This window comes from Electrona antarctica (assembly GCF_951216825.1).
Source record: "Electrona antarctica genome assembly, chromosome: 23".
In the NCBI taxonomy this organism is placed as follows: Eukaryota; Metazoa; Chordata; class Actinopteri; order Myctophiformes; family Myctophidae; genus Electrona; species Electrona antarctica.
This window is the reverse complement of record NC_136804.1, coordinates 22,919,419-22,936,691: the sequence shown is the minus strand read 5'-3', so window position 1 is coordinate 22,936,691 and position 17,273 is coordinate 22,919,419. Positions and strand designations below refer to the sequence as shown.

Here is a 17,273-nt window from a genome sequence, read left to right as displayed (position 1 = left end):
TTCCTCTTGCACCATATACTTAAGACTATGTCTTAACAAGTCACAGATTGCCCCGATAAGCATGGCCTTGATAAAATAATAGCTGAGAAATCCAAATATCAGGGGTTGGCCAAAGTCCACGTCCAAGTCAGATGTTGACCAGAATCATCACTTATGAACAATTCATTCTGTTCTTGTTGCATACGCCTTACGTCATCTCTGTACACAACAGCCTCATATTAATTTAATTCAATTCAGATAATTCAATGTTTCCATATTGTAATATACCCTCTTGTTACCAGCACAGATGCATATTTACAGTAGCCTGACAAGCCTGTATGTGCACTGGTGGGAAAACAGTACTCACGTTTCTTACTCAAGTAAAGGTATCAATACTGCGATGTACTCTGTTACAAGTAAATGTCCAGAATTCTAAATGTACTTGAGTAAAAGAACAAAAGCATTGCATCATGTACTCATCATGCAGAATGTCCCATTTCAAGTTTTCAAAGATATTTTGAAAATGGCAGATCTACAAGCTCACAAAATGTATATACGGCTGAAGTTGTTAATGTATGTATTGTGGGTAATAATAATCAAAGTCTACAATGTAACTAGTAACTAAAGTTTTCAAATAATTGTGGTGGAGTAAAAGTACAATATTTGGATTCGATATGTAGTGGAGTAGGAGTAAAATAATTGGAAATCAAGTAAAGTACAAATACCTCAAAATTGTACACAACTAAAGTACTGTAAGTGTACATAGTTACTTTCCACCACTGAGTATGTGTATGAAATTCATCATTAACAACAGAACAGGCTATTATAAATCCTTTGAACAGTTCAGCTGGCAGACACACAGTTTTTCTCTTAAATGTATGCTAGTAGTACCTGAACATTGGAGTACTCTGCATTGACGCTGACAGAGAAGAATATCTCTTGAGAATCATATTTTCTGAGACTAATAAGGGTGAATTCTTCATCAATATTATCAATGAGATAATTAACCGTCCTCGTGCTTTTACGATGTTGCAGGGTTGACTTTCCCCATTTCATGTGAATAGAATCCAGATTATTTTGTAAGCATAGCTAATGTAGATAAATATTATTTGTCGTTTGTGTACAGTGCTTCTCTTGTTTTATGCTTTTAACTTAATGTCATGTCCTCTCTTTCTTTTTCTTTTTCTTGTTTACATGTGAGCCCTGTGTGTATATAGAATTTCAACCTAGTCTACCAAATAACCACGAGTGTATCTGCAAATCGCAGAGGTAAGTTTTCATTCTGAAATGCAAATAAATGGCTTTCCAGTGTATAACCTTTCCTACGACAGGTCCCCATGTCCCTTTTAAGAAACAAGCGAGACCAGCATTATGTAAAGTCCAGGTCAGAGTCATTTCAGTGTTATTATGAAACCTGTGTGTGTGTATATCTATTTATTAATGTCATGACAGCCTGAATAAAACCATGAAATGAATTAGATCTGATTGTATAGTTCATTGTACGTACGACTATATCATATCTCTGCTGTCGGGGAGAAACCACCTACTACAAAATGTTAATTTTTCAGGAAATGAAGATAACCTTATACTTTTAAAACAATGCAATACTGCCTCATCAAAGTTGGTATTGTCAATTACTTGCATGAGAGACGGAGAGGTGGTGGAGGCAGCTGCTTTTAGCAGACAGTTAGGGTCCAATGGAGTTAAGAGGGTTTTGTCCGAATCGCTTGTTTTGAATACATTTCATTTGTTCAATATTTTTGTAACCAACACACAGACATAAAGGATCATGTTCAACAGCATTGATTTGTGAAAGAAAATCTAAAACCTCAAAAATGGGAGCTGGGTGGTTTTTCCCCCTCTGACAGTGACAAATATCAGTATTGTTCTGGCATTAGACCAGATTAATTTAAAGGGGTTATTAATTATAATTTAATTATAATTATCGTTATCTGCAATACCTCAGATGGACTGTGATCATGTTCAAAGAAAGTCGAGGGAGCGGTATCCAGTAATCGCAATTAAATACTTCCTGGTGTGTCTGACCTATACCCTCCAGATTTCACTTTAAAGGCTCCGGGAGCCCGCAGAGGGTCATTTCAGACCCATAAAACTGAAGAGAGGGCTCCTGCTGCTGGGCAGAAATACTGCTTTCTTACTAAACAAACCCCAGTACCACACACAAACCGCAGTATAATCATCCCTGGGGACCATATTTTACTCTTATTTTGATTTACGGGCCACTCGAGGTGAAAAGGAAACGGAATAATTGGGCATTAAAGTGCACAATAGAGAGGTTTGTTTCAGCAACAAGACAGCCCTTTTCTTTTTTTAGGGAATCAGTTTTGACAAACATGCTGTGTCATGACTAAGGTGACTCGCATGAAATACAAAATTAAAATGCCATTCATTCGCCTTTTATTCAGTCCGAAGGGTGAAGGCTCAATTCCAGCCCAGAAGCCAAGATAAAAACCTTTACTGTTTTGTGTACATTTTTCTATATGGGGGTGGATAACAAACTCACTCCACACACGCTCGCTCTCTCTCTCTCTCTCTCTCTCTCTCTCTCTCTCTCTCTCTCAAATGAATAACGTACACTATGGTCACGAAGGGTTTCCTCCAGGTTTCCTCTCGCTCAACATCCCCAACAGGCATGTGGTCATATAGCAGTGAAGACGGCAATCAAATGAACAAAGTATGAAGTCATAATATAGCCAAAGTAATTCAGACTCTCAGACTTAACAAAATCACAGCATACCCCCCCTCCCTTGGTATCAAATAAAATCTAATCTTAACATTATAAAATAAAGTGCAGACTGTCGATAAGATATCAAAAGATCCAAGGTCCAGTATAGGCTATTAGCAGTGTGAACGAATTCACGCGCTTGCTTGTGCTCCACGCCACACATGGCGTGACATGACCGACGACTCATGCAATGCTTTTGTTCCTTGCGTTCCTCTTCACCATCACGTAGGGTATTAGGCAGACGAGGAAGACGGCGATCCCGCCGAATAAGAACGCCTGCTGTATGGTCTCCAGCAGCTCTATGCGCGCGGTGAGCTCTGCCTTGAACATGTCCGCCGTCGCATCGTCCAAAGCGGCCGTCTGGTTCACAGAGAGATGGAGAGAGAGGGAATGGGGCACAGAGAGAGAGAGAGAGAGAGAGAGAGAGAGAGAGAGAGAGAGAGAGAGAGAGAGAGAGAGAGAGACTAAAGTCAGCAACACCACAATATAAAAATACTGTGTTTAATACTAGTAAAAGGTCTGTACTAAAAATCTTAAATTGCTAAAATATTGGCATCTAAATCGACTTTTGAATAGCCACAAGCTTAAGTGGGTGCTGGTTACTGTATGTTTAGTGGTGTTCCTGCCACCGGTCAATAATGTCCACTGTAGACATGTCATCCTTTCCAGTTGTAAAAATTGGAAATGCTCAACTAAAATATAAGTACCGTACCTCAAAAGTTTACTTAAAGCAGCACTATGTGACATTTCTTTTTAATGAATAGGCCTACATTTAAATGTCCAATCTGTATGGTTGAGTATGTTGATGCAATATACTGGCTTATACAATTAGAGTAATTGTATTTAGTCTCCCTGCTCTTCTATTGGGACATTGAGATCGTGTCAGAAGTCATGTCTCACCTAGACACAGGATCTGACACATTTTGACCTGATGGTCAAGATTCAATTTATCCCCTAAGCAAGCTGGCATGCTCGATTAAAGAAGTGATTAGTGATTAGAAATGGATAATTCAAAAATATCCTCCTCATTGACTTACATTGTAGCCTACGCTGAAACAGCTCTCAAAGTCTTTTAGTACGTAAAACAAATATTATCCATTTCTAATCACTGGATTTCTTTTCCATCAGGTAACTACACAACCCACACCTCTACCAAAGTGGTCTTGCACTTTTAAGTACAGTAGTTCCTCTGGCGCGAGAGCAGCAGAGAGAGGGGTGGAGAAAAAATGGACCACACACATTTCCCATGTGACATGTCCAACAATAAATTATTACATCTTACCTCGTTCAGCCAAACAAGAGGGAATATGGTGTAGTCCTTCACTTTCTTCAGCACCCTGGGGGGAAAGGCTTCATTATTTGTACATTCGATGAATGATTACAGCTGTGAGCGTCCCTAAGTTGCAATGGGGGTTGCAGTGGTGGAAAGTAACTAAGTACATTTACTTAAGTACTGTACCTCAAACTTGAGGAATTTTGTACTTTACGCATCGTGACCCATTGTAAGCTTGTAAATCTGCTATATTTTGTACATTTGAAAACTTGAAATGGCACATTCTGCATAATTAGTACTTTTAGTAGCTACTTTAAGTACATTTTCATGCCAATATACTTTTGTACTTTTACTCAAGCACATCTTGATTTCCGGACATTTACTAGTGATAGAGTAGTTCTATTTAGCAGTATTGTACTGCAAGTAAAATGTAGTACCTTTTCCACCACTGAATTGGGTTGAGACGTTAACTTACGTGATGATGCTGGACGGCCCGTACATCATGTTCACCTGCAGTCTCTTGGCAAACCTCATGGTGAAGCCAGTCGTCTGATGGCAAACAAAACCAAAAACCAAAAAGAACAATTTAAAATGACTGTCCATGAAAGCTTGGGGAGGTGTCAGTGTGGAGAAGATAAATGCATGATAGAGCCACAGTAAAATATTATTAAGTATTTATAAAGCCAGAGCATAAAAAAAATGTAGCCATAAAGAAAGGTCCATTTGAGTTAAATGAACATTCAGGGGTTTACCGATATCGACTAGAGCTTAGCAGTGGGTGTGGTTTTCAGGACTCACTGAAAAATCGGCCATTGATTTTTCCCATAGAGATTTACAAAAATCTATATATCACTTATTTTAAGCTATAGAATCCTACGATCCAACACCTTTGTTTCTGTGAAGAAAACAATGAAAACCGCTATACAAAGGGTATATATTAAATGTAGTATATCATATAATGAATTATCATTGTTTTCCCCCCACAGAATCAACGGTTTTATGGTCATGATTCACCAGGATCCTGGATGGCCAGAGTCTATCCATCTTCAACCGCTTATCCGTAGTCCGGTCGCGGGGGCAACAGCTCTACCAGAGAGCTCCAGACTTCCCTCTCCAGCTGGAGTCTATAGGCTTAAAATAATTGATATAAATATCTGTAAATCTATGTGGGGGAAAATGAATGGCCGATTTTTCAGTGGGTCCAGAAAACCACGCCCACTGCTATGCTCTATACCTGACACGCCACATCAGGGTTGACATACAACTTGAAGGTAACGGGACATATCATTGTGAGAAGTCCTATGCTCTTACAGGCTCGACATCCAGGTAGGTTTTATGTTCTTCCTCGTTGGGACTGAGCCCTGACACAGCCTCGGTCAGTGAAGGGCTTCCATGGAGGAAGTGAGGCAGAGAAATGTAGATGGGGGCACCTGTTCAGAAGGGACAAGGGACAAAATAATGACAGTATTACAATGCAGCAAGCAACTGAGTCAGAATCAGTCTTTATTGTCACATCACAACTTGGTTGTGCAGGCTCATCATTGCAGTTAAAAAGGTGGCCAACCCCACCCGAGGTGGGGTTGGCGAAAGGGCCTTTCTGTGTGGAGTTTGCATGTTCTCCCTATGTCTCCTAGGGTAGGTACCCTCACAAAAACATGCAGTAATCCTGGTCTCTAAAACTACCTCCCCCTGGCCAGCCGGGGCGCCTGATGGAGGGGAAAGAAACTGGTCGGAATAACGTGTTCCTTCCACGCGCTACGTCCGGCCAGGGAAATTCCCCCCTGTCAGGTGAAAAGAAGCAGCTTGGACTCCTCATTCATAGAAGGAGGCATGAGGTCAGTCCACTGCCCCCCCAGGTTGGCAGAGGAAGTGTAGCGCCCAGGATTACATTAGATAATTGGCACTGGGTGAAAAAACTGGGTTGCAAAATCGTGGGATAAAAAAAAAGAAGAAAAAAGGTAGAGAGAAAGGTAGAGTGCAATGATGAAATATCGGCTGTACTGTACAGTACACGTCTTATACCATCTGAAACCATACTACTTATATAAAAAATATTACAAAGCATGCAGATAAAGTAAAGTAAAGTAAATGTTGATGTAAATCCACTTCCAGTGGTGGAAAAAGTACTCATTTGTTACTTAAGTAAAAGTATCAATACTGCAATGTAGAACTATACATTACAAGTAAAAGTATGCGATAATCGAAAATTACTTGAGGAAAAGTACTCAAGTATTGGTCTCAAAATGTACTTAAAGTACCAAAAGTATAAAGTACTCAATATGCAGAATGTCCGTTTCACAAGTTCAAAATGTATACAAATCTTCAGAAAATAGCAGATCGTCCCATCGCAATGCATTGTGAGCTTGTAGATCGGCTATTTTCAAGTTGCCGAAATATAGGGCTGAAGTGGGTAATGTATGTTTTTAATTGTAATAAAAAATCTAAAGTAAGTTTTCAAGTACAATATTTGCCTCTGAGATGTAGTGGAGTAGAAGTAATCGTACTGGAAATTGGAAATAATCAAGTAAAGTACAAATACCTCAAAATTGTACTTAAGTAGGCTACAGTACTTAAGCAAATATACTTAGTTACTTTCCACCAACTGCCCACTTCATCATTTCTTCCCTTATAGGCACCTATCAGAAGTTACTGACCTTCTCGACAGGAGCTGACGTCCAGTACTCCGGCCATAGTGCAGTTTTTGGTGACCACTGGATCTATGCAGTAGCACTGGTTGTCCGGGTTGGCGTGCGGGGGGACACCGTTCGGGGCGGCCATGGTGGACGGCAGGAGAGTGAAGCGGTACAAGTCGATCCCTTTCAGATTCACAGTCTCCTCGTAACTGGCTGACACCGACCTGCGGAACCACAAGGAAGGGAGGTCAGTCCAACCCGTACTGTGTTGTCCCAATCTCAACCGATTACTGACTGACACTATCCCAAACCCTAACCCCTAACCTCAGTCTACTTAACCGGCCACGTAGGTCGCTAACCCTATAACCTCAGTCTTCTTAACCGGCCACGTAGGTCGCTAACCCTAACCTCAGTCTTCTTAACCGGCCACGTAGGTCGCTAACCCTAACCTCGGACTTAACCGGCCACAAAGGCCGCTAACCCTAACCTCGGTCTTAACCGTCCACGTAGGTCGCTAACCCTAACCTCAGTCTTCTTAACCGGCCATGTAGGTCGCTAACCCTAACCTCAGTCTTCTTAACCGGCCACGTAGGTCGCTAACCCTAACCTCGGTCTTAACCAGCCACGTAGGTTGCTAACCCTGACCTCAGTCTTAACCGGCCACGAAGGTTGCTAACCCTAACCTCAGTCTTAACCGGCCACAAAGGTTGCTAACCCTAACCTCAGTCTTAACCGGCCACGAAGGTTGCTAACCCTAACCTCAGTCTTAACCGGTCACGAAGGTCGCTAACCCTAACCTCATTCTTAACCGGCCACGTAGGTCGCTAACCCTAACCTCGGTCTTAACCAGCCACAAAGGTTGCTAACCCTAACCTCAGTCTTAACCGGTCACGAAGGTCGCTAACCCTAACCTCATTCTTAACCGGCCACGTAGGTCGCTAACCCTAACCTCAGTCTTAACCGACCACGTAGGTCAGATTAACGGGATGTCAGATTTATGGGCTGGGCACTGCACTCCCTGTGGTGGTGCGGAACGCATGTGTGGAATTCGAAGTCGGTGGGGGCGAACGATTCAGTTATGTGGATTACAGACGTACACCTACATACACACAGAGACGTGGTGCATTTATCGTAAGATGTGCATTTCAGTTTGTGGAGTCCCAGTCCAACCGGTCTTAACAGCACGGGCGATTGGTTGATTGATTCAATAGTTCAATATACAAGCACTATGGCTTAATGTTTTCATTGGGTCCCTTATCTGGATCAAATAGTATGATGGATGAAGAAACTATCTGTGTTCTATAATGTTTCATCGTGACAATGTTTTTTTCTTTCTTTTTCCACCCCTACACTACAATGTAACTTGGTTGAGAATCACATTGACTCATTTAAGTCCCAGGCTGAGATTTTGTTACTGGATAACTCTGACCTCTGGTGGTTACTGCAAGTAAGACAAGTTCAAACTGGCCAGTGGGTGTCAAGTCAAGAGGGCAGTAGTCCTCGATGTCAGGTCCCGTCCCCATGCTAAATGATTCTTGTTAATCTTCATGACTACAGACGTCAGGAAATGAATGACTACAGCAATGACTAAATGACTACAGAATGTACAATAATGTCTATTTTAATCAGAGCGTGACTGTTACCTCAATACGGTACAAATGATTCTGCCAAATGACATACACTACACTACAGTATCATATTCATATCGGTCAAAATGTCTATCTAACAATGACCATGTTCTTAATTTGGGGCAGAAATACACATCTATCTTATCAAGTGGGGTCTGTGGCCTAATGCATATCAAATTAATTAGTGGTCCTTGAACTTGAAAAACAAAAGGTGGATAATGACTAATCTAGAGACTGCCAAATTAGTCCAAGAGTGTACAAATGGAACCAAATGGATCCCAACGGGTCCATTTGGTTCCATTTGTACACTCTCAGAGTTATAAATTAACGATGATTTTACAATATAAATTGGGGTCCCATGAGATAGAAATGCCATTAAATGGGGGTCCGAGGCCTAATGAATGTCATACTGGGGGTCTTTGAAATTAAAATGGTTGAGAGTCACTGCTAGAGCCGTAAAAATCTTCTCTTATGGGGGTCCCTGGCATAGCTTTTCAAATGGGGGTCCACGGGCTAATTATTGTCAATTTGGGGGTCCTTGACATGAAAACGTTTGCACAAATTAGTTGATATGAATCACCTGCAGATGTCTGGAGAGAAGAAAAAGAGAGCCTTCGTCCTGTCCACAAAGGGAGGGAATGAAGAGGCATCTGGGAGAGAAAGATATCTTTTTACAGCTTCGGTAAGAGCTATAGCCAATAGGCTAGGTGGTGTTTGGTAGAGCTGAGTCATGTAAGCTTTCCTTGTATCATAAAACAGTGGTCCATATTACTGCAGTGTTGATTTCGTCGGCTAAAACTGTCACGGAAAATGTTTGTTGACTACCTTTTTTTTCACTGACAGAACTAAATAAAAACTAGGCCATGATGACTAAAACTATGACTAATATACTGACAATTTCGTCAACAAGTAAAAACTAGACTAAAATGTTAGGGAGGGGACTAGTGGAGTCTGGAGAAGAGATCTATTTTGCACTCGGGTGTCTCTGAAAATAGCCAATCTACAAGCTCACAGAGCGTCACGACGGGTTGTGAGCTTGTAGATCAAAATGCATTCTTGTAGACAAAATCGACTGTAGATTTATTCGACTAAAATCGTATGATATAGGCCTATTTAGTGGACTAAAACTAGACTAACACTAAAACATTTCATGACTAAAATACGACTAATAAACTAAACTTTATTCAAAAAGACTGATTAAAACTAAATCAACATTTGCTGTCAAAATAAACACTGCATTACGCTGCATGTATGAATGGAGTTGGACCTCACCTGTCCCATTGATCATGCCACAGTATGTGTCATTCCAGAAAGGTAGATTCCTTTTGGAGAAAGAAATAACAGAGAACAAAAGTACATTAGTGCAGTTATACGCTTGTCCAGAAAGAGGGGAGCAGGTATTTAGGTTCCATGTTTCCCAAAGGAAATTACATTAAAAAATACTTCAAATACATAAAAAATAGACTTTGAACCCTTTTTACTGCTAAACGAATTGACCTGACCAGTCAGCCTATCTCTCTAGGTCGTCCTCAGATGAGCCCTCCATCGTCCTTTCCAGTCATCCCGGTTATCAGTGTGATGTAATATAAACGTGACGGTGGTTGTATAATAAACTATTTTCAATTTAGCCTATATTGTATGTTGATAACGGTAATCAAAGCCAGGAGGAAAAGGTCTTCAATGATTTGTCAAATTGACCTGAACAGTCGGCCTATCAGCAATCACAAGTTTTTATGTTGATAACCAAAATTTAAGCCAATGGGAACAGTTTCGTCCAAAACAAATCACACCCGTGTGAAGTGAGGTGCGCTCTTATCATTGTACATCATCATGACGTAACATATGACTCAAATTCTCCATTCATTGTCAATGGCATTTGATGTTTGTGTTAGGACAAAACTACCGATTTGCTCAGACACATATGACGTAAATTCTCCATTCATTGTCAATGTCAAAAATCGACACTATAGCTGAGCCCCTCAAAAAACATAGCCCTCCTCAAATTGACACGTGGGTTCACGGGTCAAATTTGATGCCGTGAACCCAAAGACTGGTGTTTTAAAATTAACTCATTAATTGTATTTCAATACCGCTTACCTCATTCCCATCCACCGGTCAATGATGTTCACTTTAGAGATGTCATCCTTGCCAGTGAACACATTGTAGGGGCCATCGTCAGTGCCATTGTACTATAGGGAAAATACACAGGAGGCTGAAATCATTACAATAATATTCCATAATGTAATATAATATTCCATTACAAAATGGTTTGAAGCCTAATTTATACTATACAGTTTGCTTGCTGAAAATAGCCGATCTACAAAGCTTGCGACTGAGCTTGTGTAGATTGGCAATTTTTCAGCACACATTAGAGAGTGCCGTGATTTTTTTTGTAATGTTTCTGTTTTGTACGTGTCTATGGAGTTAACATTACTCTAATAGTCTAACCCCTCCCCCATTATCATACAACACACAGCTGTGGGCGAGGCTTAAGTTGAGATGGGTGGTGCTACGGTGAAAACCAGGTGTACTTAATTGCCACATAAAATCATATTTGAACCAGGTATACTTGCCACATAAAAACATCATTTTAATTTTAGTTTGGTAGTGTTGTTTGCTTACAGGGTAGAAGATGCCCAAGGTGCGTCTCAACATGGGGTCAGTGTACCCCCATAGGAGCTCCTTCACTGTGAGCCGCTGGAACAGCGAAGATTTGGATAACACTATCATCCCCTCCAGAATAAAGTGTAACTCTTTGGGAATGAATGTATAAGCCCCCTGAGGAAACAATAAGACAGTAAGAAATATAAATGTTCATATTTGAAGCCATTAACTACAGTATATACAGTACACCAATATAATTCTGCACCAACACACAAACAAAACTGCAATGAAAAGTGCTGATCAACTGCACCATGCAAGGCTCTGGGAGATAAGAGTGGAAAATGAATGATGCTTCTTTATGACGGTAGATAATGCATAATGGCACGCAGGAGACACTGATTTAGTCTTATCAGTTTTCAAAAACAGACCTGCGACGTACAATGAACCCATAAACTGGACCAGAGTTATATAATCATGACCTTTTAGCCCCAATTTGATATGATTCTAGCCATCAGCTCTGTCATCAAGTATGTCAACAGTCATCAGTTTCTTGCTCAACGTTCCATGCGAGGTCGCGTGCACGCATCCGCCTGGGCTGCAGACCAGCGACCGCTGGCGCTTTGGCATGGGGGTGTCAGATCAACATATGGAAAGAACTAGACTAACTGATAACATTACTTGCACGCTCTGCTTGCGCAAGTAATTATGTAATATGGAGCGTGTCTTGAGTGTACAGGGTTTGATAAGGTCAGATCAACAAATATGGAATGTCAGCTCCAATGGAGATCCAAGGGTGGCAGCGGGGGCAGTGTCTTGAGTGTACAGGGTTTGATGAGGGCCCAGGTAGGGCCGGGCCTTAATTTTCGGGCCTGTTGAGAACTCCACTAATAACTCGGTCTAGAGTTTGAATGGTCAGGTATCAGTCAAAAGGGAGACATCGAAGAGGAAGGACGGGTGGGGGAGGATCAACATATGGAATGTCAGAACAGGTCAGCATATGGAGATCTAAGGGTTTGAGGTCAGATCTTGAGTTGCTGGCCGGCTTTATATATGCAGAATGATCTAGACGATCATCCAGTCTTCTCCATGAATGGCTATCCAGGGTTTGATGAGGTCAGTGTCGTGATCTTCATATATGGAGACGGCCATATATGGAGCGTGTCACAAGGCGTGACTGACTGACGACCTATATGCTGGTGGCGTGACGTGTCATGAGGCGTAACGGACTGACGGCCGTATATGGTGGCGTGACGGATCGACGGACGGACATGTTTTGCAGGTTTTCATAGTAATCTGCAACCTATGGTAAGCAATAACCCAAGTTTTGGGTCGGTGTATCAACACTAAGTTTAATTATGACACCACCTCAAAATGTTGATTATCCATAAGGCTATACATACTAACCTTCATTTTTTATTCTCCTTCTTTAGAAATATTTTCTAAATATTAGGATGTACTGTAATGATCATTAGACTCACCTATCTCCCTCCCTAGTCAGAGTTAGGAGTTTGAATAAATATTTAATTATGTGCAGGATGTAATTTATATATAGATGTGTGTGGCTTAATTAAGCTGAATATACTGAGGCGGAGGCGGCAGGGAGAGCCTTTGGATCAGGAGGAGCGATCTGTGGGCCAATGCTACCTGGACACAAGCCAGGGTCTGATCAACCCTGGCTTGGTCACCTGAGGGAGGGCGTATGATGTTGAAAGACTCGAAACGCCCGAGGATCTCAGGAATATCACTGAAGATGTGTCCCAGCAGTGCATCTTAAGGATGTATCTTTCATTCATATATATAATATTTAATGTTAAAAGAAAAAGCCTCTCTCTCACACTTATGCCAGTGTGCCAGTGATCACCCTCCCCTGTGCCGATGTTGGCACCCGTGCCTAAGGTTACTATAACCTTACAGTAATATCGTTTTCATCTGTGCTATTTTTACGCCTCACTTTCCTCCAGCTTCTAGTTTTATTACACGACAAGGAAAAACCTTTTAGTTCATGTTCATATTTTCATTTTTGTTCAAATTCAGAATTAACCACAAACACTAGCAGTCCTATTCTGGGCATGTCATAATAGACGAACATCAGCAAAATTGGCACTTTGCAGTAAAATCTCTCGACCGGCTATTTTTGGCAGATTTTTGTTAGAGGGGTAAAAGGAGTACCGGGCCAAGGATAGATCCCTGGGGGGTGGGTGCCCAGGCAATGAAGTATAGTGGTTAAATACTAAACTACACGGTAATGTAAAACCAAAGTAACTAGATCCACATTTGCAACTCTGGAACTTGGAAGTATACAAATTGGCCCCAGAAAATGTACACTTGGGATTTTACCGTGTACTGCAAATCACACATTCCGCTTTTCACTTTTCACCTTTCTTTTCCCCCACTTTTTTTGGGAAATCTGCACTGAACTGTGCTGGCACAGCAATTTTGTCATATCACACAGTCAGTCTTTAGCGGTATATACCTCTCTCTCATGTGCTTTAGTAAACGGCTGCACACCCAGAGCTACAGTACAGAACCTACCGCAATGCACCCTATAGTTTGATGTGGCTTTAAGCTTGTTGTTAGCTAATTGTACAGCAAGCTGAATGCAGGCCATAGAACCCCCGTGTGTGTGTGTGTGTGTGTGTGTGTGTGTGTGTGTGTGTGTGTGTGTGTGTGTGTGTGTGTGTGTGTGTGTGTGTGTGTGTGTGTGTGTGTGTGTGTGTGTGTGTGCGTGTGCGTGTGCGTGTGCGTGCGCGTGCGTGCTCGCACTTACAGCCACACCCAGGTTTAGGGACATGATTTCATCTTCCTCTGGTCCCACGGACAGTGATGGCTCAAAGATGGCGCCCGCAGGTAGCAAGAATGATATGGTGTTATTGGGGTAAGCTGTTATATTTTCTTTCGGAAGATACCTTGTTCTGGGGAAGAGACATGGATATAGATATAGATTCATCATCACCACATACAGTACGTTGAATTAATGGCTGTGTGTGTGTGTGTGTGTGTCTGTGCATGCGTGTGAATAATTTCTCAATTAAACATGGTTATTATGAGAGTGTCTTACTGTTGCGATATGGACAGTGGTGGAAAGTAACTAAGTACATTTACTTAACGGCCGAGAACGCCCACGCCCGGGAGTCTCCGGGGGGACCACTCCGGAGGGTCCAGTGCCTCGTCGGTCCCTGAGTACCCACCATTAAGTAGGCCTACTGTACTTATGTACGCTTTTAAGGTATTTGTACTTTACTTGAGTATTTCCAATTTCCAATACTTTTACATCTACTCCACTACACCTCAGAGACAAAATGTTTACTTTGACTCCACTACAGTTATTTGAAAACTTTAGTTACTATAGTTACTTTGGAGATTCGCGATGCGACGCATTGTGAGCTTGTAGATCTGCTATTTTCAAAGGATTTTGTACACATTTTGAACTTGTGAAATGGGACATTCTGCAATATGAGTACTTTTACTTTTAGTACTTTAAGTACATTTTGATGCCGATACATTTGTACTTTTACTTGAGTACATTTTCAATACGGTACTTCTACTTGGAACAGGGTACATCTACATTGCAGTATTTATACTTTTATACTTAAGTAAAACATTTGAGTACTTTTTCCACCACTGCGTATGGAGGAGCTGTCTCGTAATAAGTGTATTGATATGAGGAAGTTATTCATCCTTGACCTTATGATACAAAATAGAATATTATGTCCTGTCAGTCTGAATAGAATCTTGTCACCACTCTGCATGCTGGCCTGATTTTTATTGTTACACTAAGTACGGCTTGACTGTCCGCTCTTATCTGTGTGCAACATGCAGAGATCCATTTTACCACTAACCATGCAGGGTTTATCACACTTCTCTAGTCATATCAAGTAATAAACCTCCTTGCCAATACTATGTACTATGTACTATACAGTATACTTTATATAACCCAAATATCTTTGTATTGTTAAAGAAAGAAAACATGCTAACAACAAAACACATTTTACTGAAACACGGTTATAAATGTAGCTGAAATAAGATAACAAAAAAAAGAATTGCTATGACTGTACTTGTATGTGTAAGGTCCTTTCTGTACCACCACCGGCGTGGAGCCATTCATCCAGATGTCCGTGGGGTTTTGCACATCAAAGAACCAAAACTGCCTGTACACCGCTGCGCCCGTCGCCACCCAGTTGTCATAAGCCGTCGTGCCATTCTCAATGACAGCTTCCTGTTCACGGCACACACACAACACAACACAAGACATACAATCTATTTTTAAAACAAGCTTCAAGGCTCGCCAGCAGGTCAGCAACCCCCCTGCTGCTCAGCATCCGAGCAGGGTTGGCGTGCCTCTCGTTTCTAGCAGAGCATCAATGTCCTTAAAAAACACGGGTTATAAACCTCATTTGCCGTTTGTGCCCTCTCTGTCATCTTCTCTTCACATTCGTGACATTTGTGCTCGCTGATGGTAAATAAACACAACACACTTCCCTCGTGCGCGGTCGGTCTGTCTCCTGTTTACCAGCAAGTTGACGGCATTTCAAGAGGCGCACCTCTCCCTCTATTTCTCCGGCGGGTTCACCTTGGCACTGGCATTGCCCGCGGATGGATGCATGCACACAAAAACACATGCACACACACACACACACACACACACCACTCCCAGGGTGAAACTGAGCACCGTACCTTCTCCACTGTGCCCTGAATGATGCTGTCACCCACTGGGATGAGTATGCCTCCTAGGACCGCTACCACCGCCCCAATCACAGCTCCGGCTAAAAGCCCACACTCCTTGTTACAGCAGCCCATGGCGGTGCGTCTGGCTCCGTCCTTCTGTCCGTCCGTCTGCTCCCGTTCTCCTTCTGTCTGTGTGGTGCCTCTGTGTGTGTGTGTGTGTGTGTGTGTGTGTGTGTGTGTGTGTGTGTGTGTGTGTGTGTGTGTGTGTGTGTGTGTGTGTGTGTGTGTGTGTGTGTGTGTGTGTGTGTGTGTGTGTGTGTGTGTGTGTGTGTGTGTGTGTGTGTGTGTGTGTGTGTGTGTGTGTGTGTGTGTGTGCTGGGATCAGGAAGAGATCGAGGCAGTATGTATGCTGTCAGAGGAGTGAGCCGCGGAAGGCCAGGTAAAGGTACAGACGCCCCTGTCAGTAGCCAAGGGACTCCTTCTTCTGATATGGACGTTAATGACATAAAAGGGTTGAAGGTTGGAGAGAGGAGCTCCCTCGTGCCCCCGCCTCCTCTGGTTATCAGTACACCTGATAACGGGGGGTCGGGATAAAAGCTGGAAGGTGAGAGACAGAGTCTTTGCTATTGGAGGATTCAGAGGAGATATAGGAAATGAGAGTATGAGGGTGACATGAGGACCTGCAAGACAGATTCATATAAAGATGGACCTGTGTTATATTGTATACTTGGGCCCTTTAGTAGTTGTGTAAAAGGGGTTGTTGACTATAAAAAGGATTGTGAAAGAGTTGCAGATGCCTGGTCATGGTTGCATTCTGTGGGCAGGGGATCTGGGGGCCTGCTGCGACCCGTCACATTGTGGCGGGCTGGGGGCCTCTGGATCTGTGGACCTCCCCGCGGGGTGCGGTCGGTGCATGGCTGGATGCAGGCCGGGCCTGTCATAAATGTGGATATGTCTGTTGTTGTATTTGTGTATTGTGTGAGCGTCATAATTCCATGCCTTGTCCTGTCCTTTGCATTTAGTATGCTGTATACATATTATTTTATTTTGTATTTCTTTAAAGCACATCCATGTCAAGTTGTGTTTCTTTTATTTATTTTTTCTCCTTTTTTCCCTTTTTTGCTGAGAAAAATTGGAGTAAGGATAACATATATATATCTTCATGGATGTAACTTTCCTGACAAAAACAACCTCAATGACACCGCTATTCCACTACGCTTTACCGGTCTGTTCTTTATTATGTTTAAGATAAAAGGTGTCTCATATACTGTGTTGTAACATCCCAGTATCTGTACAATCTTATATGCTCATTCACTCGTAGGATTCGTTTCTGACAGTGCACGTGTGCTCTGATCCTTTATCAAGATACTGCAGATCAGATGTCACGATCATCTGCTTGTCACTTCATGTTTCTCAATGTTGCTTAGTTCTGTATAATGGTATGGCTTACATGCATGCAAATGTATAGGCCTATATCTATTTTTCTCTGTCTGTGTTTAATAAACGTAACAATAATATCATGTCTTGTTCTCTGAGCTGACGCTTGCAGAAGAGAAATTCAAACGACCGTGTCCAGTCTACGCTCCAAAAAGGGAATGACTAAATCACAACATGCTGGCATGCGTATTTCATCGTGGAATCACTATTTCAGTGTTACACATAGATTCCTCCACTTCCAATAAGAAAACGACAAATGATGATTTGAGGATAATAAATTCTGTATAATTTGCACCCCATGGCTGTTT

General features: G+C 42.0%; 1 protein-coding gene across 1 annotated transcript; it reads right to left on the bottom strand.

Annotated features, from left to right (window-relative positions):
- Positions 1–2,908: 2,908 nt before the first annotated feature.
- On the bottom strand, positions 2,909–15,660 carry cd36 (CD36 molecule (CD36 blood group); the record flags this gene model as incomplete). The annotated part of the gene is made up of 12 exons (XM_079494748.1): positions 2,909–3,085; positions 4,008–4,062; positions 4,474–4,547; positions 5,310–5,428; positions 6,653–6,855; positions 8,840–8,909; positions 9,532–9,581; positions 10,357–10,448; positions 10,882–11,037; positions 13,631–13,775; positions 14,919–15,079; positions 15,538–15,660. The coding sequence occupies 12 exons, from the start codon at positions 15,658–15,660 to the stop codon at positions 2,909–2,911; spliced, it is 1,425 nt and encodes a 474-aa protein (XP_079350874.1).
- Between the last annotated feature and the right edge of the window lie 1,613 nt (positions 15,661–17,273).